Source organism: Caretta caretta, chromosome 12 (assembly GCF_965140235.1).
Source record: "Caretta caretta isolate rCarCar2 chromosome 12, rCarCar1.hap1, whole genome shotgun sequence".
Lineage (NCBI taxonomy): Eukaryota > Metazoa > Chordata > Testudines > Cheloniidae > Caretta > Caretta caretta.
This window is the reverse complement of record NC_134217.1, coordinates 24,468,346-24,495,671: the sequence shown is the minus strand read 5'-3', so window position 1 is coordinate 24,495,671 and position 27,326 is coordinate 24,468,346. Positions and strand designations below refer to the sequence as shown.

Genomic DNA, 27,326 nt, shown 5'->3' with positions numbered 1-27,326 from the left:
TGAGCAGTATCAGAGGCAGAAAACACAGTGATTCAACAAGTTGGTAGACTTGTAAAGGAGGTAACCTCTTTGAGGAACTTTCCCTAAATTTTTTCTGACCTCATGAATATTCTCAATTGCAGAGATGCTAGAATAGAATACTGACACTCTTCTTCTGCAGCTTCCAGTGCATCCACGGCTGCCTCAGTCCCTCTTGCCCCGCAACCCCAAGCCCTTAGAGAGTCTAGCAGTAACTCCCTCCTCTTCATTGCTACCATTGCACTCCTTGTATTGAGCTGGCCACCTCCCTGCAAAAACTCAGTGAGTCATGGAGAATGAAAAGGCTTTCTCAGAAGCAGAGACTGGCTTCCATAGCAGATGATAGCTGTGCACAAGCTAACCAAGGTGCCTTTGGCTGCATCTATACGGAGAAAGTTAGGACCCATGATTTGCCACCAGTACAAAGCTTCCCCAGTGGTAGCACATTGGGCTGTATCAGAGTGTGAAGACTTGTTTGATTGTTTTTTTTTATTGCTGCTCTTTATTTTCTGATATTTTCTCAAAAGGCAAACAGTTAAAACAAGGCAAAACCCAAGTACAATCTCTTACCCTTGTGTGAAGGGAATTAGAAAATGTATATAGGCTGTTACCCCTCTACTCTGGTATTTGTTGAAGCAGCTTTTAGTATCCAACTGAATGAGGTTTACAATTCATACCCCATGAGATGAACAGGGCTTAACTTCCAAAATTCATATTTAATTCCAATGAATATGGAAGAAAGAGGGAGGTCCCATGCTGCTGCTGTCTTTGGAGACTGTTTTCTTCCATACCAGGGTGATGGACGGGCAGACTGCTCCAGCAGTTTAGAAGCTTTGCACTGTGCCCATTTCTACAAATCTCTCCGTACCCAACTAGTACTGCTGCTGCTCCAGTGAGCCCACACCTTCTCCAGTCCTGTGAAAGGGAACCCCACTCCTAAGTAGTTTAGGAGCTGTGTTCCTGGGGAAGCTGTTTGCCAGCAGAGTTCCATAGCTTTCCTGCACGCCTCCCAATGTCCCTGTAAAAAATACTGAGGCCCCTTCCACAGCCGGCTAACCCACCTACTTCCTCAATGGACCATACAGTCCTCTCTCCTGCAAGGTCTTAACTAGCCAGAAAGTTCTGCATGCCTCACTTTATGCATGCCATGCTTTAACTTTGTACAGACTGTAAAGCTCCGTGGAAGATCTCTCACACCACCACCACCCTGCCACCGAGAGTTGTGGCAGGCTGGCAAATTTGGCAAAGCTATCTGAGGCTTGGACAGTCTGTCACTACTTCCTTTGAAGGGCAGCAGCATGAGAACCAGCACAGGAAATGGATTGAATTCCCTCTTCTGGTGAAAACACAAAGCAACCAGACAAGGAGGAAGACAGCAGGAAAAGTATGAGAGTGCACGGTGGCAGCATTTTGTAAATATATGTAGCACAAGCAGATTTATGTGACAAAGGTTAATTATGCAGCCATTTTCTGGATACATGACTGCATTCCCTGTATAAGCCATGGACCTAGTCACTATTGAATTGACCTGCTTTGAACAACCAGGTTAGAAGTGAAAGGCTCAATATTCCATTACCAGTGTTGAGTCTAATTTCCTGCACCCCATGTTCTGACCTACTTGAATCATGCAAAGAGAACAGAAACAGAACTGGCCACATCTCCGCTGCTGGAGAGCCCTCACTGGGTGTAAAGATAGTAAGTAGGTGGATCCTGCACCCTACCACAGAGATCATCTGACTTTAATTTTGACTGTACACAGAAGGTAGATCTAAAGTAAGGTGGCGGTTTGACATAACATTAGAAAGAGATGATTCTTTCATTTAACAAATACCTCATGCAGTGACTTTATGCCTATATATTGAGAAAATAAACCTGGCCATTTACACCTTATATTTTACAAATTTAAACTGATAAGCAAAGTGCTCTGAGGTCCTTCAGTATCGAAGACTCTTAATCAGTGTTATCAAACCACAAAATATTTTCCTAGATTTTAAAGCCAAAAATATAACTCTGAAGTTACCTTTTACTATACAGTGTGCTGTGTGAGTAATAGGACCACATCCTGTTCATCTTATTCACCCAGTAGTCCCAGTGTGACTCTGATGGGTAGGGTGAGGAGGATCTGGCCCATAGTAACAGATATTACTTTCAAAAGCATGTGAGTGACTTAGATGCCTAAAATTCCATTGAACGTCAATGGACTTAGGTGTTTTTGAAATTATTTCCAAGGTCCCTAAATTATATTAAATATTAACATGGAACCTAACCTATGTAGTAAATGGAGAGTGCAGATTAGTGCTTAGCAACTGAACCTAGGACCTTCCAAACTTCCACTGAATAACTGAAAGGTTTCATGTAAGAGAGAAGAATATCTATTAGTTCCCTTCTGCATTTATTTCTAACACAATCACAAGATTATGGAATAAGCCACATGCTGTCCCACTTTTGGCCTTTGCTCGTTTATGTTCAAAGTAATTTTAAATTGTGAGATCAGGCTTTTTGCCTGTGAAAAAAGAAGTGAAATGTACTTAGTGATTTTTGAAGGTTACTGGTAGAACAGATGTAAAAGGCAGCCTACCTTTTGTTTGACCTTATTGTCTAACATTACACTGCTGATACATAGCAATTCAGTCAGTCAGTAAAGCACCTGAAAGGTTATCTGCTTTTTCTCATACTTTGCATTGTCCAGCTTTAGTTAATAATGTTTACACTATTTTGCAATGTGTGAGGGAAGGAAGATTATAAACTATATGCATGTGGACCTAGAACCAGCATGGGAGCTCTAAAAATTAAACTGTGCACTTCTATACAGGTAAGTCACTTTATGTCCTTACTCCCCCAAAATATTTTATTTGGCATTTTTTACTGTGTATCTTTTATATTAGATTCTAGGTATATTTCCATATTTACTTTTAAAGAGAAAAATTGAAGAACTGGACAAAACCTATTAATAAAAATTATTAAAAGGGGGAAAAATAAGTAGGAGAATGTGGAATCAGTGACTATTAACTACTATTGCACACCATATGGATTCACCCTCAAAGAAAGTCAGGCAGGATTTTTGTTACTTGCCCTCCCTCAGGCGTAAACCAAATAAAGTTTGCTTTCTGGTGTGGACTTCAGGACTTGCAAGCGAAGATTTCAGTATGTATGAACTAAATCAATGCCTCACTCTCACTGATCATGCTCAGCATGTGATCAGTGACACTTTTCTGGCTGAACTGTCCATTGCAGACACATGGTAGATGTGAGTTTGCAATGACCTTATGCAACCTCAGCCACATTCTCCCTGAGCAGGTGTAAACCATGTATGAACAATCCTGTTTATAAAGTGCTAAAACCACAAGGAAGGGAAAATGGGGAAGTGATGCCAGTAATTTTGTTGGTTGGCTCTTCTTCCATAGTTAGACAATTCTGGGGAAAAAATGTGGAAAATATATCTTCATGTTTCAGAAAATGTGCAGTGAACAAGGTACATAAATAATGGAAATATACTGTGTATATTTTTCTTTAGTGAAGCATCACAATTTTTTAGGGACTTGTAGCATGCAACATATGTAGTGTTCCACATTTTCAGTTTTTACTGATTTTTCACTGGTAAATTACTGTGTTTTTTTTATTAAAGAGGTTCAGTTTTTACTGATTTACATGTGTTTATCAATCCACTCAGTATTGTTTGCGATATTTATTTTTTAAACACTAAAGCTTTACACGATTGTTGTGTCCTGCAGCTCTGAAACTGAAGTGGTTCCACAGTGGAAAACACAAAATTCACGCACAGTGGAGGCTGGAAAATCAAACAACGTTAATATCGCACTATGGGCTTGCAAGGAGACTCTGCCTGCCTATTTCTTTGCGTCCGTTTAGTAGTGGGGGTACTGAATTTAAACAATCAATCTTCCACAGGTAAAGATATGTAGCGCCCCCTATCCACCCGGTTACCTCCTTTAGGGCCACTCTCCTCACTGGTTTGGATGGGCAGGCCTGGGTTCTTCTAGATCCCCACACAACCAGTTCTGCCCTTCTGTGGCTGGTTCCAGACTACCCCAAAAATTGCTTCTGTCCCTTCCAGGACTCCAACGAAAGGGCATCTCAGGCCCTATTAGTCAGGCTATCTCTTCTTCCCAGACTTTCCTTGGTCAGTCATTTGACTCTGCCCCTTCCTCTGAGCAGGCATGCCTGCAATCCTTCCCCAAACCCACAGGGGCCTCTGTTCTACGTAGTCTCTCTCCCTCTGGGTTCCCTAGCAGACTCTGAGTCTGCCCTTTGCTCCCCTCCCTACCAGGGACCAGTCTGTGGTCTTGCTGCCTTTCCCGCATTAGATCCACCATACAGCGGAGCATGTCAGTTTGCTCCCCCATGAGCTTGACCATAGCATCCTGCCTGCTCTCATCGCGTGCGTCCCTCCTCTCTTCATATTCATGTAACGCTTTACGCGACTCCGCAATTGTTTGCCTCCACGCATTCAACTGGGCCCTATCAGTGAGGGAAGACTGCATGAGCTCGGCAAAGATGTCGTCCCGAGTTCGTTTTTTCTGCCTTCTAATCTGGACCAGCCTCTGGGACGGAGTAGATAGGGGCCACACTGAAACATTTGCACCTGCTGCAGGAGGAGAAAAAGGGAGGGTAGTATTTTAAAAGATACATTTTAGAGAACAAAGGGGACACTGTTTCTCAGTGAAATAGGCAATTAATAGTACACAGCACATGTTCTTTCTGTACAAGGTCTCATTTTGCCTCTTATACTGAAGTGCCTGCCACTTTGGTGTGAGTAAGCCTTCACATGCGGCCAGGCAACAGAATTCAGCTTGCAGGCAGTGCCCAGGCAACAGAATTCAGCTTGCAGGCAGCCTGCGGGCTCTCTGGGATGATCGCTTCATACAACACCCTCCCCACACACACACACTGCGGGGCTCCGATGAGGCTCTGAGCAGGGATGAGCCCTTTAAAGTAAACGCAAACAACCCAGCGTGGCTCTGAGAAGGGATGAGCCCTTTAAACTAAACGCGAACAGCCCACCGTTGCTCCGATGAGGCTCTGAGAAGGGATGAGCCCTTTAAACTAAATGCGAACAGCCCAGCGTGGCTGGGTTTCTCCCCATCCCCCACCATGTGGCTCCAATCAAGCTCTCACTCACCAGAAGTGCCTTCTCCAGGGTCATAGTCCGGGAGCATACTTTGGGAGTAGGGGGAGGCTATTGGCTCCAGCGTTAAGAATAGTTCTTGGCTGGGGGGAAAACAGATTCCCCACTTGCTGCCTGTGCACTGTCCTCCTCCTCCTCTTCATCCTCCAAAAACTCATCCTCCTCACTCGGTGCTACTCCCCCCTTGCAGGTGTCCACAGACAGTGGTGGGGTAGTGGTGTCATCACCCCCCATAATTGCATGCAGCTCATGGTAGACCCGGCATGTATGAGGCTGTGTCCCAGAGCACCCATTCGCCTCCCTGGCTTTTTGGTACGCTTGCCTGAGCACCTTGATTTTTGTACGACACTGTTCTGTGTCCCTGGAGTAGCCTCTTTCCGTCATGGCCCTGGAGACTTTAGCATACGTATTTGCGTTCCTTTTTTTGGAATGAAGTTCTGCCATAACAGATTCATCTCCCCAACATGCAGTGAGATCCAGTACCTCCCGTTTGGACCATGCTGGAGCTCGTCTGCAAATCCGGGACTGTGTGGTCTCTTGAGATGGTGGACTCTGCATGGTCGCCTGTGATGGTGGACTCTACATGGTCGCCTGTGATGGTGTACTGATGGTGACCAAACAGGAAATTCAAAAGTTCCTGGGGCTTTTACTGCCTATCTGGCTAGTGCATCGGAGTTCAGAGTGTTGTCCAGAGCGGTCACAAGGGAGCATTCTGGGATAGCTCCCAGAGGCCAATATCGTTGAGTTGTGTCCACAGTACCTGTAACCCGGAACTGCGATCTTGATTTTTAGCGCTACTCCACTTGCCGAGGTGGAGTACAGAAATCGGAGTAAAGAGCCCTTTAAATTGAAAAAACTGGTTAGGTCGTGTGGACGGAACCAGTTTTATTTCGAGGTAACTCAGCTAATTCCGAAATAACCACGCAGTGTAGACCAGGCCTTAGAGAAGAAACTGAGCTTCAGGATAAACAGTCAGTATCAGGAGCTTTCACCAGGGCTTTAATAAAAGAGAGGACACAAGCACGATTGTGTCAATGAATTTGTGAGTGCTCTTTGTTTCACTGGACAACTGCTGTTAATTGCAGAGGAGCCTATTGGTGACTTCGTGTGACTATACTGTCCAGCAGCAAAACCCCTTCCTAATGGAGACAACCTCACTCCTAAGTATCGGAAAGAAAATTATGATGCTGTAATATCTAAACTGATGGAACAAATTGATGAAAATGTGGTGTCTAGTCTGATTTTTAACTGACGTGTTTGAGATGTACCAACCAATTTGGGGAAATGTGGCCATAACACACATTCTGCTTCCTACGTGGCTAAATTTGCATAGGAGATTGAGTTTAATCAGAAAATGGAGCTACTACATATTACTTTCCTGCTCATCTGATTAATGTTGCACTGTCAGCAGCTACTGCTACAGAAGAAATGAAAGACATGAAACCTTGAATCGTTTGATTCAGGGCTGTTTTCAAGCATGCAAATAAGTTAAAGGCTTTATTTTACGTAGTGCGAGATGAGTGCAGAGCCAATTGCTAATTACCTACGCCTGTTGTGCCACATCAGTGGATAAGCTTGTATTTTGCTGCCTGTCATAAATATAATGCATAGACTGTGCTAATGCCTCTCCTAGATCATCCTAAATTTGTTGGTTCTAAAGCAGAAACTTTGAAGAGACTGGCAAATAAATAAAATGACCACCAGATTTTGTGCACCAAGGACATGTTAATTGTTTAAAAACTTGGAATCACTGTGTGGCACACAGAAACCACTGGAGTTTTGTTCAACTACTGCCAACCCATTTGCCAATACAGATGTTTACTGGATCTTGACAACCAAAATCTCAGCTGAATTGAGCATGAAAGCTGCAGGAGAAACATATGGAAAGAAAACCCAGCTGTTTCCGGAAATCCTTGCTACGCCAGACAGTGCAAAACTGGATGTGCTGGCTTTGTGGAACAGTCCTCAAGACACTTCAGCAAAGTGGCACAGTGAGCTTTGAGTGTATCCACTGGACCTATTGATGCAGAGCGCATGCTTTCAAAGTTGGACAACCTCCAAGACAGCAAAAGTCTCAACATGAGTGAGGATACTTTGAAGAAAATTATGTGAGCATACACAAACAAGGATTTCTGGGAAAAGCTACTAACTCTGAGAGAGACAATGCATACCTTTGTACATGGAAATAAAAGTTTCAATTATATTGTTGTAAAATGTGTATATTACAAAAGCTTTTTGGTTTTCTTTTTTTCCCCCTTGGTTTTATTTTTTTTATTGTTAACCCGATTTCATTCTGGTTTTAATGTTTGGAAAATAAACACTGAAAAATGCCCCCCCCCTTTTTTTTTTCAAATAAATACTGAAAACGCAGAACACTAAATATATGGTGTATTGTTACATTTGTTACTGTGCATTAAACTACACCTCTACCCTGATATGATGCAGTCTGATATAACGCTAATTCGGATATAACGCGGTAAAGCAGCGCTCCGGGGAGCGGGGCTGCTTTACCTCCTTATATCCAAATTCATGTTACCGCAAGCGGTTCCTCTGCCCCCCCCCCCCTTACTTGCTGTGGCCACCCCAGCTCACCTCCACTCTGCCTCCACCTCCTCCCACGAGCGCGCCACTGCTCCACTTCTCCCCCCTCCCTCCCTCCCAGGCTTGCCGCGCCAAACAGCTGATTCACGGCAAGCCTTGGAGGGAGAGAGGGAGGGGGAGAAGCAGAGTGGCGGCGGTGCGCTCAGGGGAGGAGACAGAGGTGAAGTGGAGGTGAGCTGGGGCAGGGGGGCATGGGGAGGGCAGCAGCAAGTAACCGGGGATGGGGGAGGGCGCAGAGGAACCGCTCCCCGCCCCAGCTCACCTCCGCTCCGCCTCCTCCCCTGAGCGTGCCACCGCCACTCTGCTTCTCCCCCTCCCCTTCCTTCCAGGCTTCCCGCGCCAAAGAGCTGATTGGCGCAGCAAGCCTGTAAGGGAGGAAGAAGCAGAGCAGAGGCACGCTCAGGGGAGGAGGCGGAAGCGAGCTGGGGCGGGGAGCGGTTCCTCTCCCTACCCTGATATAACACGATCTCACCTATAAGACAGTAAGATTTTTTTGGTTCCTGAGGACCGCGTTGTATCATGGTAGAGGTGTATTCTTAAAAATAAATTGTAGATCAAGAAGTCCTCTAGGCTAAATATGATAGGCATACAGTTGTGCATCTAGTGCAGTGGTGGGCAACCTGCAGCTCGCGGGCCACATGCAGCCCATCAGGGTAAGCTGATTGCAGGCCATGAGATATTTTGTTTACTTTGACTGTCCGCAGGCATGGCACACTGCAGCTCTCAGTGGCCTGCAATCAGCTTACCCTGATGAGCCGCATGCGGCCTGCAGGTTGCCCACCACTGATCTAGTGTGTTTATGCAATTGCCACATTTAGTAACAGTAAAAATACTGCATTCATACAAACAGTCACAGTAATTGCACATATTTAATGGGCAGTCGTGTGTCTGAAAATATAGCTTTTAAAGTCTCTGGTCAGTGTGCTGTATTGCAACTGAATGTGGTGATTCTTTTCCTTGGTAGCAGGAAAAAAGAGGATGACACTCCTTTAAGGATCCTTCCTGCATTTGGGTTCTAAGGGAGGGGAAACAGGGACACACCCAAGTAGAAGCCGGGGGTGGGGGGATGGGGTGGGGGACAGGAAGTGGCCAAACCAGGTGGGGGCACTGAGCCACCATTCATGCATTCCAGATGGGGAGATCTCTCTCTCTCTCTCTCTCTCAGATCAGCAGCACCTACCCTCAACCCAGAACAGGACTGAATTTTATGACCTGCTGTGGCTTGCATTAGTCTCCTTTTTTCTTTTGGCGGCTGGGAAGAAATATTTCTTTCACCTCCAGATTGGCCGAGGCAGGGTGGGTTTTTTCATCTTCCTCACAGCAGGTCATGGACTGGTGGTTAGGTCGAGATGTCACAACTTAGTAGGTGGTAGGTGTGGCAGATTTTGGTGCAGGTAATTGTTACTGAGGAAATACAGTTCCCTGGTAAATGGGTTGGAAGTGGATTTATGGGGAGGCATGCTCTAAGGAAGCTGAAAAAAGAAGGGTTGAGGCTTCTAACATCTTGTACAGCAGGCAGACAGCCCCACGCCTTTTCCAGCTGCCCTTAACCCTCATACAAGGGAAGGCTGTTGGTGTGTCTGAAACAGGCTGGCTGATGTCTGGTCAGGCCATCAGCCTTCCTAAGTAGGTGTGAGCAATTAAGGAAATTAACTGTGACATACACTGCACGACTTGGCTGTCCAGAACCCAAGAGCCTACTCAAATGGTAGTGCCTGACCTGTAACTTTTATTCCTCTGTAGCATCTACTTGGTGATTTTCCATTACTCAGTTCTGCAATAACCCAAACATCTTAGAAAGCCAGCCTTCCTTATAAATATTGTTTGGTGGTTGTAATTATAATTGATTTAAGAAAACCAGTAAATTTTTATGATGACAGTAATGTTTAAAAAAAAAAAACCTTAAGATTTTGGCTATTTTGATTGTGGTGTATTTAAATCCTAATTGCCTTTATTGAAACCTGTTAATCTATGGAAATTATGGAATGCCTCTGGAATTGTAATTTTACTGAGTCAGGGCAGCCTTTACTTAGCAACATTACAGCTTTATATACCACAAACAGGAGGATAATTAATCCTAATACATTAAAATTTGAATGCATAAGGATAAGTACTTGAATGCTTTCCTCTTTCAAAGCAAGAATTCTATTCCTTTATGAAAGATTTGTAACTGGTCAAACATCTGTTATCATATAAGAGCCAATAGGTGGTAAAAATATAAGAATAAATTACCAAAGAATGTAGAAAATCTATGTGACTAGAGGGAAATAATTTCTGCTCAGGCTCTAAAATTGTTGCAAGGTTGTGAATGTGTGAGACAATTCAAAGTTCAGATAGTTAGTGGGTAGGTTTTTTGAATAAGAACACAGTGTTGGCCTAACTGCTCACATTGAAGTCGGTGGTAAAACTTTAATTGACTTAAGTGCAAGCAGAATTAGGCCAATGTTGAGCGTCTTTGAAAATCCCAAGTTCTATGAACATCTGAATTTCACAAAATTAATTTTTTAGTTTCTGTCCTCTGAATTTGGGATTGTTTCACACTCTCAGGGTCTGCTACTATCTAGAATGCATGCTATTGGAGTACAACACTAAAGAACACGGCGCTTTTTTACTGAGAACAATATTAATAATCACATCAAACAATTTCTCCATCTGCCAACACTTTTATGTATATGCTGTCTAGTTTGTTACTGTTTAGAAATGAGCCTGAACCATAAATATAAGATCCAACTTCAGCAATGTTGAGGGTTTTACTGATCTTGGGTTTTGGTTTGGGCTCACATGTAATTACCATTTTGTGAAATAATAGTAAAATTGCCTGTCTTTACTCTGAGTTGTGGGAATGGCTTCTCTTCTACAACTTTAATTCTTTAATTCAAATGTGGAATATATTTTTAAATATAAAATGTTTATTGAAGTGTATAATCTAGAAAACATCATGTGTTCATATATATACACACATGCACAGAATAATTTAATGATTAGCTATGCGAGAATTTCCTAAATAACATGAGCCTATATCCTCACAGCTGAATCTTCCAAACAGGAGTTTAATTTCTAATGCTCAGATCCTACAAATGGCTCCACATGGGTGGACCCTTGCATCTAGGCAAAGCAACATTGACTTCAGTGAGGTCCTGCATGGACACACAAGTTTGCCCACACAGAGCATGGATTTAAAGTCTGATTTATGCATTTAGACTGTAAACTCATTGGGGTACAGCAAGTGGAGAATTAGTAGGATTGACTTTTTTTTAAATGAGCAGTTGATTTTTAGTCAGACTATGGAAAATCTTGTGCCTCTTATCTTTTGTTAAAACCTATTTAACCTGGTTTTTGTATATATTTGTACAGTGCCTGGCACAATGGGGTCCTCATCCTGATTGGTCTTTGGACACTACTGTAATATAGCATTAAGTAGTAATTATGACTGTTCAGTTTTAACCCATTGTATTAAAGTTAAATTATAATTCATTTATTAATTGGAGATATGAAATATTAATTGGCTTAGCCACAAGGCACTTTAGGACACAAGGTATAGCCATCTAGTTATCTCAGAAGTGAGGGTCTCAAAATAGTCCTATGTGAGCTAGAGAATTGGGCTATTTATGTTCTGATTCAGTGTTTTAAGTTGACTTATAAAGTGTGACAGGGTCAGGCCAGATGGCTACAGGAGAGTGATAGAAGGCAGATATATTAACCCCAGGTTGAGTAGGTCCCTTTTCTCTGGGTAAGGCAACAGGGAAGGTTCCAGAACTATCAGGAACTTTCTGGAAACAATTAAGACAGACAGGCTGATTAGAACACCTGCAGCCAATCAAGAAGCTGCTAAATCAATTAAGGCTGGCTAATAAGGACACCTGAGTTTAAAAAGGAGCTCACTTCAGTTTGTGGCATGCGTGTGAGGAGCTGGGAGCAAGAGGCACTAGGAGCTGAGAGTGAGAACGTGTACGGTTGGAGGACTGAGGAGTACGAGCATTATCAGACACCAGGAGGCAGGTCCTATGGTGAGGATAAAGAAGGTGTTGGGAGGAGGCCATGAGGAAGTAGCTCAGGGAGTTGTAGCTGTCACGCAGCTGTTCCAGGAGGCACTCTAGACAGCTGGATTCCACAGGGCCCTGGGCTGGAATCCGGAGTAGAGGGGGAGCCCGGGTTCCCCTCAAATCTCCCAACTCCTGGTCAGACACAGGAGGAGTTGACCTGGACTGTGGGTTCACGAAAACAGCCAAAGTGAGGGCTGCCGTGAATCTCCGAGGCGAGGAAATCCGCCAATAAGCGCAAGACCCATCAAAGTAGAGGAGGAACTTTGTCATAAAAGAAAAAATAAATGGGGTGTTTGTTCATGAGTTTGTTACATAAAGACAACCTCCAAGTAAGTTTGGTTGTATAATTCTGCTTGTTTCTTAAAAACCTCCTAGGCAAGTGGAGAACTTGTAGGATTATGACATTTTAATCTTAAATTTCTTTTTTAAAAATAAACAATTGATTTGTAGTCAGATTATTGAAAATCTCATCTCTTATTTTTCATTAAAATCTATTTAATGTAAACGCATCCCAAACTGTTGGCAGGAGAGATCTTTGTTAATGATTCAGCACTCCCATTTTTTTTTTTCAATTAACAGCTGAGCTCTTGCTTCGTTTCTGTGGGCCTCTATTGGGGACCATTAGCGGAAACAGTGAAAATAAGGTCTGATATTTCTAGGGTTAAAAAACAAACAGAAAACAAACTTAAACCCATACATCATAAAGAATCAAAAGGAACGCGCCGCTAAAAATGTTATTACAAAGTAAGTTATTTACATTATGAATATTAAAATAAATATCCTCCTTTACAGCAACTTTCATAGAACTAAAATATCAAAGCACAAACTTTAATTTATGTCAGTGGCTACTAGTACAAATATGTTTAACTTGATTTATAGTTGTAGAGCCTATGTGGTTATAGCTAGCCAGAAGCCCCCTAGTGGAGATGCAGCATAAGTCAGCAAAAAGAAATGAGTACAGCTCATAAAGCTTATGCTCAAATAAATTGGTTAGTGTCTAAGGTGCCACAAGTACTCCTTTTCTTTTTGCGAATACAGACTAACACGGCTGTTACTCTGAAACCTGACATAAGTCAGCAGGAGTTCTTTGGCCAAGATATCAGCTACACCATATTCCTGAACAACATTATATAAGCCAACAGCGTACTCATCTATCGGCGTAGTTGCATCTAGTGGTTTTGCCAGCAAAGCATTGTCAACTAGGGGATGTAATTTTTTTCGTGCTCCTAGGCAACATAGCTATGCCAGCAAAACTTTGTAGTATAGACTAACCTGAGGTGAGTGTTTCTCAAAAATGTTGGCTGAATATCTTACCCAAAATCCGAGAGAGACCTTTATGCATGCCTTTTAAGAAGCACATGTTGCTTGAGAGCTAAGGGATTAATAGAATTTGTTTATAATGTAGTAGTAACTCCGGATGAAATCCTGGCCCCATTGAAATCAATGGAAATGTTGCCATTGACTTTAATGGGGCCAGGATTTCACCCTCAGAGTGTACATTAATGATTTTTAATAAGTACATTTGCCACCTAAAAGATTCATATTTATTTCTGGCAAATTTACTTAGTTGATTCTGATTTTAATTTAATATGTTCAAATGTTTGTTTTTTCTTTTGTTTGGTGGTATCAGGGCTCAATCTATTTCATGATCACAAAATCAAGCATGTTGGCAGGGGAATGACTTCTAAGGCAAATGGCTTGTGCTCCAGAAGCCCTGCTTCCATTTAAAAACAAGTTTTTAATAGTTATGGTTGCAAAGATAACCTCAAAAATGTGAACTAAGTGTCCCTCCTGAGCCTTCATAGCTCCTGAAAGAATGGATAATAGATGGTAACGGCCCCATTCACCTGTCCCTTGGCCTCTAGTATTGTATCCCTGGAATGTGACATTTTTCCAAGATACAACAAAATTAAGCATTTATTGCAGTAGACAGGCATCCAGTATTTTGTTTTATCTCCCTGCCCTGCTGAGACCTGCCTACAAGTGGCCTCTTCTGTAACTTTCTCCACAAAGGAGAATTTAAATTACAGTGCATTCTCCTTTCACTTGTTCGATAGAACCAGATGGGAAGGGGTCATGGAGCCAGGAATGTAGGCTAGGCAGCTAAGCTGCCTAGAGGATAAAGCAGCAGCCAAGGAATGAGGAGCTGAAAAGACGAATCACTGAGCCTACTATAATTTCCCCTCTTCCCCAACATGTGGTGAACACAGCTCAAAAAACCACCCAGCATCAAAAATAATCGTTGCTGAAAATAATCACTGACAACGATTACATGACTGTGATCATATGATCAACACCATATGACTTATAATCATATATGTTTGGGGTGGAATGGAATTGGAATGAAGGTTATTCTGTTTCATGGAGATACTATCAATTGACAATGCTGCAGATTTTAAAGGTACTTGCTAGAGAGTCCAGTCCCATTGTCCCTGTGGAATATACAGGGCTTTGGCTATTATAGAAGGAGATGCTATAGACACTTAACAAGTGTCTAAAACTTGAAGCGCAAAGGGTGAATGTTGGTTGAAACTAGAGATGTTCCTCTTTGATTGCATAATAATAAAATGAACTTTCATATTCCTCTTTATACCAAGGTTCCTCACAGGTTTGTAAATTAAAGTGATTTTGAGTTTTAAAACAGAAAGGGGGGAAAAAAGCAAAATGGGACAAATGTGTTTTGTTTAATTGACTGCACTATGAACGGCTGGGGAAAGAGAATTCAGTAACTTTACACACAATAGCTAAAAGCTCTAAAATCCATATTGTTTGAGATAGTAATTGTTGCCTAGGAGCAGTGAGAAGACCTATATCGGCAGATATCCGACTGTGGCTCATTACATGGGAAATGAGGAGATAATTCAAGTGCTAAGGGTCAACACCATACAAAGTCTTATATTGATTGTGGGAGAGCACCCATTACATGTATGATGATTGGGGGAGATAAGCCTTTCTGCTGAATTTTGAGTTTGCTGACACTGAGGCAGTGCCTTATCAGAAAGGCTTGTATCTGCACAGTATTGCAAGTGTGTAATCTGGCTGTCACAAGGACACAGAGTACCACTTAGAAATCAGCAAGAATGATGGCAGCTAAGTTGTAGTCCTACAATGGTAAACGTTTGATTCATATGTCGAATAAATATATTTCTCAAAGGGCAGGGCAAGGTTTATTGCCCCAGTAAAACTTCCTATTATGTGCTTTAAAAAGAAAAAAAATCTCCAGTGTTTTCTGTCTTTGATGCAGAAAGATGTATTAAATGATTCACCTCAACATGCAGATAATGTGTTTCTTAAAGTCCTATTGGACAAGTTTGTCATAAAGTGACATGAATGTTCAGAGCAGTGGCACTCAAACTTTAACAGAGAAACTGAGTTTAAACAAAAAATAGATTTTGACAATTAGATGCACATGGCCACGGTTTAATTAACAATACTCTATTAAGTTTTGGGGCTGGCCTCCCTGGAACGCCCTTGCTTCTTTTCACTGAGATACAAGTAGATGTTTCTTCATCTGAAAAATTGGTCATATGGGCAGTCACAGATCCACAGGATCAATACTACACTCTAGCTTTTAAACAGTCTCTTGGAGGAATCCCTTCAGTAATACAAACTGCAAAGGGTCTCATTTTTCCTTCAAGGTAGGCCATGCAGCCTCACCTCCTCCAGGACCAAGTCTCTGGGCACAAACACTTCTGCTTCACACTGTGAGCTATGCTCAGCAAGTCCAGATGAGAGACTCATGGTCAGATAGATTTACATTCTTTAGGGACCAATGTACCTCATCAAGTATTTTCAGAGACACCAGGCAACATTTCTAAAGCAACAGGATTTAGTAGTCAACTGAAACACAGCATCAGAATTCCTTAGGTTAGCTCAGAGAAATAAACATTAAGACATAGACCATTTTGCCAAGCCAGAGCAATCCACCAGCCAAGCTGTAATGGATTCTATTTCAGGCTGTGTTCTTCTCTGACCCCTTTGTCAGTCCCAGGTGAGAGCAGCTAGCCTCTACCAGAAGCCCCCTCTTTATACCCTGCTTGTCACCACTCAGTCCTTTTGTTCGAGCTGGTCTCTGTTCAGCTACCCAGCTGAGAGGTGAAGGGAAAACCTCCTTCCTCTTGGTCATTGATTGTAGGTTGGCATGATCTGGTCATTGGGGCTTCCCATTGTCTCTTTCGAATTCTGCATTGATATGGGTTGGTTTCAGCAGTTCCAGACAGTTCCTTAGCAACCCATTCATTGCATTCCGGACAGCAAGGCAGGAACACACCCTCATGTCTTCTGTGATGCCATGAGAGCCCTTCTCTACCCCCACCCCACTGGATAGCATTGCAAAGTACAGCAGGAAACTGAAGTGCACACAGGATTCGTAAAAAAATCTCAAAAAAATCCCATTTTGTCAGAGGAGCTATAACTTGAGAGGCTGCCGTGGATGCCTGCTACTCTTAAATCTTTTTCTAAAGGAACTGCCTTTATCGCCATTCATTCTTTTTACCCTGTGCTGAAATTCCCAGCAAGGGTGCTTGTTCATCATGTTCTCTGTGATGTGGATACCTGCCTACAAGGAAATACTGTGAAATTACCAACTCGTTTCACTTAGGTCACAGAACAGTGCTTTTGGGTCATGATAATTTTGGCCTAATCTGGTTTCAATAAAGTCAGGAATGTAAAAAAAAGTATGTTTATTCTACTACTACTCTGGCATTTCATTTTTCACATTTTCCCCCTTTCTTTTCAGCTTGTTTGACATGGGAGGAGAATATTACTGCTATGCTTCTGACATTACCTGCACTTTTCCAGCAAATGGAAAGTTCACTCCTGACCAGAGGGCCATCTATGAAGCAGTGCTTAAGTCATCTCGTGCTGTAATGAAAGCAATCAAACCAGGTAAAAGATTACTATATGTCAACAGAAATTGATAAGCTTAATGGGAGCATTCAGGCTGTCAAAACAATGATGCTGAGACTCAAAGTGTTGGAAGAAGCAAGAAACTGATCACCAGATCATAGTTTAATAAAAATAAAATTGTATGATGAGAGTCCTATTGCTAGGTTTAAATGGCTGTTAGTGGAACATAGAAATGGTCGTATATATTGCTCATCCAGCCCAGTATTTTCAGGAAATAACATACGATAAGAAATTTCTGTCTTAATTAATATTCATTTTTCTCTGAATACCTTAAAGGTGGCAGTGGTGGTTGTTATGTCAATTTGTAAATTGGCAACATTTTGTGGGGATTTTAGTGATGATTGCAAGGTTCAAAACTGGGCAATACATAAGTTTATTTCAGGCATTTAGTTTTTTAGTTTCCATGTTACTTAAATAGAAAACTTTTGCTGAAAAAGTGAGTGAATATGTATTGGGGAATATACTTAATTATCTTGGAGGGCATCAGAAAACAGACTATGGAATACTATGCACTGTGTCCTTAAATTACATGTGAGCCGGTTCATCTAGCGAATTGTACGTTTTCATAGTTGAAGCATCTACATGGAGTAATTGCAGAAAACACTGCAGTGAAAATCTTGTTTTTTGTCATTCTGTTTTCATTCAGTTTAGCAAATAAATGCTTTTAGAACTAAATGCTTTTAAAGCTAACTGTTGTGGTGAGCTTGAATATTTCAATGGTGAAGGTACTTGAACATTTCTAAGTATTAGTAATAGACTAGCTTTAGCTTAATTCACAAAGTACATTTCTCCTTTAATATTACCTTACTAGCTTTCAACCACCAGACCTTAGGAAGCTTTTTAGTTTGCCAGTTAGAACATGTTATTTCCGTGTTATACAAGCTGGCTGCACATATAAGTGCTGCACATCCAGATAGGATTTTATTGTTCCACTTCAAGCTAAGATTATCTGGATATGAAGTCTAGATATTTGCCAGTTTAATAATAATGTACAGGCTCCATCATCTATCTAATTTTTCCCCTCAAAGTCCTGGTTCCTCCAGTCTTCTTATTTTTCTCTACATTTTATTGCAAGCTTTAATTGTTTCATTTAATATGTATTGATAAAGTTGATTTCTAGTATGTTGCTTATTAGTTTTGGGAGTTGAAACCTAAAGCAATGTTATGCTCATAATAATATAGAGATTTTCTAAATTAACTTACCCATTTACTTTAACAAGGTCACAAAATTAAGTTATATTTCTGAAACTACTTGCCAGGTTCTCAGCTAGCTTTGTGAATGTACTAAGCCCCTAAACAGCCTTCCAGATGAATTATTTTAAATTTTAATATTACTAATCAGATATTTGGCATCAGATCTTTACTGTTCTTCCTGAAAACACCATGTTGCTTTTAGCTTCTTGTCTAGTTGGAATATTGGTGCAAATATATTTATTGTACGTTCTTGAGGCTGGTAATCACAAACAGTGGCACATAAAGCAGGTTGAATTCATATGCTGCAGACTGGTTTTGATGTTGCTGCCAATATGCACCATAGTATTATGATGCATCCATGTAACTGTGATCATGGGAAGTGTCCATGAAAATACAAAATCTTCCACTGTAGAGACAAATCCTTTGGGAGTTCGTAGGGCTGTTGCACCCTACCTCCTCAGCAGCCTCTGAACCCTTTTCCCTGAGCAGTAAACATGAAGGAAGCTCTGAGAGCAGAACCTCGTGGGTTTCTTTACCCTTTTTTCCCTTCCTATGTATTCTTCCTTGGCCACATTATGTTCCTAATAATCTTTACTGCTGAAAATGATGTGGGAGCATGTCATAAAGGTGGTTAAGTGAAAAGAATTTGCAGAAGCACTGATTACCTGTGTTCTGCATGAAAGCTAGAGCTGTTGAAAAATGAAAACCTGTTTTGATTAAAATGTTGAAGTTTCCATTTTGAAGTATACAGAACAGACTGACATTTTTCTTTTATTCACAGTTTTTAAATTTTAAAAATATCAAAAACATTATTGAAATTGTTATTGAAAGTTTTCATTTGCCCAACCCTACTTTTGACTTGAGGAGAGAGAGGATGGTGTGAGTGGGAGACCTGACTTTGTTTTTGAGGATTTTTCACCAAAAACTTTTTTTCCAAATAAAAAGCCATTTTTACCAAAGAAACTTCCCTTTAAATTATTTTGACCAGTCCTAATAAAAACTCTTGTTGACTACAGTTTGATCAAATAATTTCAATAAAATCATAGAGGAGGAATGAAAATGTTAGAAACCAGAGTGAGGGAGAGAACTGTGATCTTTATAATATTTTGAAATAAAAGAAATGATCTCCTCTCTGCCTAAGAAAATAAAGCAGTATAGTTCTGCCTACTAGGAAACAAGACGCAAAAAACCTGTCAATTCAAGTGTCTTTTAAATATAGCCAGGCTCCAGTATATTTCAATCAGCCTTTTTAGCCTCCTGAAAGTCCTTTGTTCATTCCACTTCTACTTTTTTTTTTCTACCTCCATTTCCAAGTGTTACTCACTATGCAAAGAAAACCGTACAATTATAAACCCCTAATGTGGCAGGCTCCAGAAAAAGAATTTGCACACACAACAAAAATCAGCAGCTACTTTTTTTATAGAAAATAATATTTCTCTCCAATTGTAGAACTGGGTTCTTGGTTAATTTTGCTTGCTGGCATATGGTCATGTAGGACTTTGAGTAGCCTTTTCAGAAAGTTAGAGATGCCAGTAAAGAACTATTTTCAGAATATGAAATATATATCTATAGCTAGGGCTTCTAGATACTATGATAATAAAAATAAGAGGTTATTACTATATAAAGATATGAAATAAATGCTCTTTTTGGTTACATCATGTCATCTTCATGGGGAATACATGCTACTAAAGAAAGCTAGCTCCGTTAATTGATGTGCACAGGATTTTTACACGTGCAGTTTAGGAATTAACTTTTGAAACTTTGGCTCTCAAATGAGGCTAGTGATATCTCTGAAAGTTGATTTTGCTTCTGTTTGTTTCTATTGAATCTAATCTCTATTAAAGAATAACTTCAGAAGGCTCCCAAAGTTTCAGATTCTATTATAGCAAAGCATTAATTTGCCTCTGTTCTCTGTATGGGTCAAAATACATATAATTCAGAAGTTTGCATGTCCTAGCTTCCAATCCAAAAACAAAACAGAAAAAATCCCTGTGGGTTGCAAATACTATGTTCTGCAAATTGAGAAACCATCACGATGGAATTGTAACTCAAGTGCAACAGCAATTATGGCACAAAACTGATTTGTAGGAAAAGGCATATTCAATTCTATTGCACAAGCAGCAACTTTGGAACCACTAGACTATAGCTGTGTTACCAATTAAAAAAAAAGTTTGACCGCGTTGTTGATTAAAAATGAAAGTTTGAAGAATAGTAATTGTGGGGGAAAGATGCAAAAAGGGATGTTTGCATGTGATTAGAGCAGACATTTGTATCAATTTTCTTGATAGGTTAATGATAAAATATTTCAAAAATAGCAATGGAAAGAAACTGCATTTCTACTTATGTTGTATTCTTAATGTTTCATAACCATCTCAGCTAAATCTATGGAAAAAATCAGAAGGGAAATATGGGGACAGATATATATAAAGTACTGAAATTTACATAATTTAATGATATGATTCATCAGCTATTCGCTTCAAATATCTGTGTCTCGAATGCAAATCTTAATACGCATACAAACATATATATACAGATACATGATCACATACACTTTTTGCCACAGACCCCTGCCTCATTAAGTGAACATTATGGATAGTGCTCACTTAATGAACAGCTATTATATATATTTTTATCCTCATTGTTAAGCGTATAGCCGCATGCCTTATTTGCTGCACCTGCTCTGAAGACAGAATTATTAATTTCCTCATGGGCTTTTCAGTGGTGCTCATCACTATAATATCTAAGTGCTCAGAAATATTAACTAGTTTATTTTCAGAACATCCCTTTGGGTGAAGGGGTATTATCATCCCCGGTTTACAGATGGGGAACTGAGGCAGAGAGATTAAAGTCAAAAGTATCCATTAATTTTGGGTTTGAGATGCCTAAGACATGATTTTTCAGAGTACTCTTGTCACCTTTGCATTTGAATCAGACAGCTTCCTCCACACCAAAAGCACAGGAGAAAGTCTCGCCCAGCTTACAGTTCCAATGTCTGGACACAGACCTGGCCTCACCCTCCGCAGACGAGAGCAGCAATTGCAGAAGAAGTTGGAGAGGGCTGGGGGATGCATGTTGCCAGGGCTGGCATTAGGAGGCAGCAAGCAAGACAATTGCCTGGGGCCCTACGAAGCTAAGTTACAACACATCTACAGAGTCACTGTGGGTAAATGTAATGCAAATATTACAGTAATCTCTAAAAGTGGAAATAAATCACACTAAAGCAGCGGTTTGCAAACTGGGGGGCACACTCTCCTAGGGGAGCACAGAGGAAAGTTTTTGGGGTGGAGCAGAGACACAGGTGGCTCGGGCTTCAGCTTTGGCCCTAGGCAGCAGGGCCCACTCCTTAGTTTCTGCCCTGGGCCCCAGCAAGTCTAACAGTGGCCCTGCTCATTGCAAATGGAATCTTCAGGGAATTTAGCTGCATGCTCTTTCAAGTCTCAACTGAGCATGCGCAAGCTGCAGTTTTCTCAAAGGCTTTTAAATTGGCTAAATTTGGGCAGATTTTCAGAACAGCAAAAGGCCATTCCTAACAAAAAGACCAGCTCCTCCCACATTTCAAGTCCTTGCTCCAATGCTCCACTAGAGCTTCTCAAAGAAAGGTCTCCAGAATTTTTTAACAAGGACAAAACATATTTTTCTCTAGCCTCATTCTCAGAAATGACTGAGACACTTTGACTGAAATTTCAAAATAAATAAATAGAATAAAATAAAATAAAAAGCTGGAGGCAGTCACCCAGGATATAAAATTTTAACCCAAATAATTAAGCTTTGGCAAAGTTATAAGCAACTGAATGCAAGGTTTTAAAGTGGGAAGTTTCAGGAAAGCATAATCATGGGCAGTGCTAAGAGCCCCAATAGACGCAAAGAACTAGTATCCTAATAAAATATCTTCTCACACACACAAAATATGAGTACTCTCAAATAGGTGGTTTCTGCCTCCAAAACTAATGAAGATATATGCATGTTTAAATGGATATTTATAATTATTATTGCGGACGATACCAAGCTGGGAGGGGTTGCAAGTGCTTTGGAGGATAGGATTAAAATTCAAAATGATCCGGACAAATTGGAGAAATGGTCTGAAGTAAATGGGATTAAATTCAGTAAGGATAAATGCAAAGTACACCACTTAGGAAGGAACAGTCAGTTGCACACATACAAAATGGGAAATGACTGCCTAGGAAGGAGTACTGCGAAAAGGAATATGGGGTTCATAGTGGACCACAAGCTAAATATGAGTAAACACTATAACACTGTCGCAAAAAAAGCGAACATAATTCTGGAATGTATTAGCAGGAGTGTTGTAAGCAAGACACAAGAAGTAATTCTTCCACTCTGATTAGGCCTCAACTGGAATATTGTGTCCAGTTCTGAGCACCACAATTCAGGAAGGAGGTGGAAAAATTGGAGAGAGTCCAGAGAAGAGCAACAAAAATAACTAAAGGTCTAGAAAACATGACCTATGAGGGAAGATTGAAAAAATTGAGTTTATTTAGTGTGGAAAAGAAAAGACTGAGGACATGATAACAGTTTTCAAGTACATAAAAGTTTGTTACAAGGAGGAGGAAGAAAAATTGTTTTTCTTAACCTCTGAAGATAGGACAAGAAGCAATGGGCTTAAATTGCAGCAAGGAAGGTTTAGGTTGGACATTAAGAAAACCACCCTGACAGTTAGGAAGTTTAAGCACTGGAATAAATTGCCTAGGGAGGCTGTGGAATCTCCAGCATGGGAGATTTTTAAGGGCAGGTTAGACAAACACCTGTCAGGAATGGTCTAGATAATTAGTCCTGCCACAGTGCAGGGGGGCTGGACTAGATGACCTCTCAAGGTCCTTCCAGTTCTATGATTCATTGTTTGGTTAGGCCCAGTTTTAGCAAGGTGCTTACACAAGCATGGGACCGCTGAGTTCAGTGATTCGTGTGGTTAAATGTCAGCACATGCTTATATACCTTGATGAATCAGGGCATTAGTGTGGATCCCATACAAATATCCATAGCTTTTGCAGCCGCTTTCTTGGATTTGTAAACTAGTTTTACTATAAAAAGAAAAGGAGTACTTGTGGCACCTTAGAGACTAACCAATTTATTTGAGCATGAGCTTTCGTGAGCTACAGCTCACTTCTGTAGCTCACGAAAGCTCATGCTCAAATAAATTGGTTAGTCTCTAAGGTGCCACAAGTACTCCTTTTCTTTTTGCGAATACAGACTAACACGGCTGTTCCTCTGAAACCTAGTTTTACTATACGTTGGGGTTTTTTTAGGATAGGGGTTAGACTCTCTACATTTCAGCAACCAGTAAAACTCTTCATCAAAAATTGGAGGGAGTTATTAAATAGTGAGGTCTGCATTCTCTTTGCCCTCACCCATTAACTTAAAATATTCAGAGAATTTTTGTAAATAATTATGATCTCACAACAGGACTGGTCTTCTGACACCATTTTGAAATCCCAGTTTAATGAAGAGATATGAATATAAGGAAAATATGACCTGTGTATACAAATAAAAATGTTACCCATTAGTAATGAAAACAAGAAAACTGTGTAGACAGCATGGTCTGTTGCTTAGTGCCAAGGGACTATAGTTGTGTTTCTCTAGCACTGATTTGCTATGTAACCTTTTGCAAGCCACTTCACCTCTCTGTGCTTCAGTTTTTCTGTGTAAGAGATGGGTTCATACTTACCCAGCTTTGAAAAGCCCTTTACCATCCTCATGTGAATACTGTTACATAAGGCTAGTCATGTTCCAGTAATAGCCCACCACACAGTAGCAAGACTGCTGAAAACTGTGGTATTTGGGCAATTACTGTAAAATAGTCCAGGGGTTCTCAAACTTCATTGCACCACAACTCCCTTCTGACAACAAAAATTACTACATGACCCCAGGAGGGAGGACCAAAGCCTGAGCCTGCCTCAGCCCTGCTGCCCCGGGTGTGAGGGCCAAAGCCCAAGGGCTTCAGCCCAAGGTGGAGGGCCTGTAACCTGAGCCACACCAGTTAAGGCTGAAGCCCTCAGGCTTTGGCTCTGAGCGATGGGGCTTGGGCTTCAGTCCTAGGCCCCAGCAATCTAACGCCAGCTCTGGCAACCTCATTAAAACGGGGTTGTGACCCACAGTTTGAGAACCGCTGGAATGGTCTATTTTATAAGGTTATAACAAATGATAGTGTTGCTATGCCACCACCATTGTTTCAGGTGACTTATAAAGGTATTTACTGGGTCATTATAATGAGTATTTAGAAGACATCAATAAATACACATATACAAGCTAAATCCTAATTCTTGAGGACATAGTGCTGGTGACATTACATCTTTTAAATGTATTATTGCTTTAGACACCAGGTTGATAGATGGAAACTTTTTATTTCCTTTATTCAAACTTAGGTCCTTGAAACTACTTGGAATTAATGTTCTAGATAATAAGAGATTTACAGTGCACCTTCCATTGTTCTCCCTGTTTAAGTTAAATACTCTACGATCCTTAATTTGTAGGCCCTACATCTATTCTTTACAGTGAGATACAGTCACATTCCAAGCTTTATTTTTAAATTTATGGACATTTTCAAAAATGACTACTCTGTTTTGTTCAGTCGCTCTCTAGTTCTTGATTTCATTTTCCCAGGTATACACCATATTATATGAAGAGAATTAAACACCTCTTTCAGTAAGGTCTATTATTCTAAATTCCTCTTTCTCTAGTCAACTGTTCACAAGCAACAGCTAAGGCCAACTTGGCAACCATTCAATTCCCTATCTGTACATTTATATGATTTAACAAGCTTGTATCTCAAGTCCCCACTGAACTGAAATTGCAGTCAGACATTATTTGGGCAGCTGGGCATATTTGTTGATTGATGTTGTTTGTTTCAATAAAATATGCAAAATTGTTCCAGATATGCACAAAAGTTGTTCACCAAGCCAGCTTATATCCAATGTGAAAGCTATTCTCCTTAATGACATCACATTTACAGAGCTACATATAGGAGTCTCATGGCCACAGAACTTTCAAAGTTGGCATTGGCATTTAGGGGTGTGGGCATATCCCTTGAGCCCTCCATTCTCCTTTCCAAAAGAGTTAACCCCATGTCTCCTCTACCTCTCCAGATGGAGTTGGCAGAATCCCTTCCTGAGAAGGTCAGACTTTCCTATGATGAACAATGTTGGGAAATGTAGTCAAGGAAAAGTTCTTCTCACTCCAAGCACCTCAGATAATGATGGACACGGATGTCGCTGGTATAGTGTGGAGCATAATTAGTAAACTTGACTGTTGATAGCCTTTCAGAGTTGAGGCTCCACGTAAATTTTCTAGTGCTGAGGACCCCTCGGGCTGGTTCTCAGTCATGGACAATATGGTTGTCCTGTAATACCTCAACCGAGTGGGCACATGGTCACTTGTCATATCAAAAAGCAATTAATCCATGGGAACAGTGAGTCCAAAACAAAGAAACCCCATCTGGCAGATGATGACCTGAGTTGAGGGGGTAGATTATTGAGTGGACGTTCAAACCCTCAGTGGCATCTTTACTGACTGAGGTCATCCAGATGTGGACTTGCATGTTAGAACTCAGAGCCAGTGTCTGAGGTTTTGCTCAAGAGTTAGCAGGGGCCTGCAACTTGTAGCATTGTCATTTTTCATTTGTGCTGGAGAAATACCCAAAGGCTTGAGTTAGGATTGGGGTCTCAATGTGCTAGGTGCTGTACCACACATAGGAAAGCACAGTACCTTCCCTTAAGAGTTTATAGTCTAATTTCAGACATCTTCTTTTATGTTACAGGGGAACATGCTCCTTGAAATTTCAATTAGGTGCTAAATAGGTCCTTTGATCCTACGTGAACTCACTCACTATACCACCTCTTGTGGAAAGTTTTTTTCTTGATGGCCATAACCTTGACTATTGGGATCTATAAGTTACTGACTGTTATGGGGTCAGGTCACCCTTTAACACCTTGTATAGGGAGAAGGTGATATTTAGGCCTCATCCAAAATTTTCACCTAAATCAATGCATATCGCTGCCTGTATTTTCCCCAAAGCCCTATAGCTGTCCTGGGAAGATGAGCTACATGTTCTGGATATCAAGAGAGTAGTCAGTCCCTACTTAGAAATAAACCTTTTAGATGGTCCAATACAATGTTTATGATCTTTGGAGAAAATTGGGCCACTTCAGCTCACATCCTACCTGAAAGGATAAGGCTGTACATTGTCTTATGAGATGGCAGATATTTCAGGGCTGAGGCAAAGGGTGGCAACTTCAGTGGCATGTATCTGTAAAGTGCCCTTATCTGAAAAGTGTAGAGCTCAGTTTGCATCTTCACAAATCAGTCAGTGTCACATCAAGAACTGATTTTGGTTTCGGGAGAGCAGTTCTGCCTGTTGAACAGTGACTGAAGAAGTCAGCCCTCTTCTTGACAGGAAGGTTACAGCTAGCTAGTCTCCTGCATTTGGGTTCTTATAGTCAATTTCATTTATGAGAACAAATTACCAAAACAACTCCTGTACTCTGAACATATTGCCTCTAACGGAGCCACACTGATTATAAATGATTCAGAATTCAAGACCTAAAGCTTTTGGAGGCTGAGAAGAACTGAGTAATGGCTATACAGGGTGTAGTCTTGATTCCCTTGGAAAATAGAATGTAAGGTTTGAGTGATGTGCATCCTTGAAAAGGATTTGTGGCTGAGCGGTAGGCACACAATTCTGTGGAGGACGTATGTTCAGAGAACAAAAGCTACAGTGCTGTGTAACACCTCTTGTATACAAATAAAATGTAGAGAATGCTTTTTATACAAAAATCAACTTGAAAAATTCAAAGGTGCCATTTTTTTTCTGCTCTGTTTTTGCTACTTAAGTATGTTCCAAAAGGAACAAAATGGAGAAGATTGTTGGGTTTAGATAGTATAAGATCTGGGCATGAAAAAATCCAAATAATTTTAAGAACTGGTTAAAGGCACTAATAGCTACAGATTTGACATAGGATAATGTACTATTGATGACTTGTTCTCCATGTTATTAAATTGAGCGCACATGCTGTCAGGAATGTATGCAAATTCAGAAATTGTAAGGTCACAGATTACTTATTAAACACTTATTTTGAAGCATGATAGTTCCATATCTCACAAGAGCTCAGGTTTATTTCTGTATATTACAGTTCCTTATGCTGTTTTATAATGTCATTCATCCTATGTGTTCTACTAGAAAGGAAAAAAACTTAAACACATGAAGAATATCATTGTAACAATCCTATTAAAAAAGAACTATGATCTCATTCATAAATGCTGTTGACTACAAGATAAACTTACTAAAATATGACAGGTTTTAGAGTAGCAGCCGTGTTAGTCTGTATTCGCAAAAAGAAAAGGAGTACTTGTGGCACCTTAGAGACTAACAAATTTATGTGAGCATGAGCTTTCGTGACCTACAGCTCACT

At 40.7% G+C, this 27,326-nt stretch overlaps 1 protein-coding gene across 1 annotated transcript in view; it reads left to right on the top strand.

Moving 5' to 3' along the window:
- The window catches only part of PEPD (peptidase D), a 217,489-nt gene that overhangs the window by 149,705 nt on the left and 40,458 nt on the right, over positions 1-27,326 (top strand). Inside the window, exon 12 of the mRNA XM_048870777.2 lies at positions 16,544-16,692. Within this exon, the coding sequence (XP_048726734.1) occupies positions 16,544-16,692 (149 nt within the window). The remainder of the gene's footprint in view (positions 1-16,543; positions 16,693-27,326) is intronic.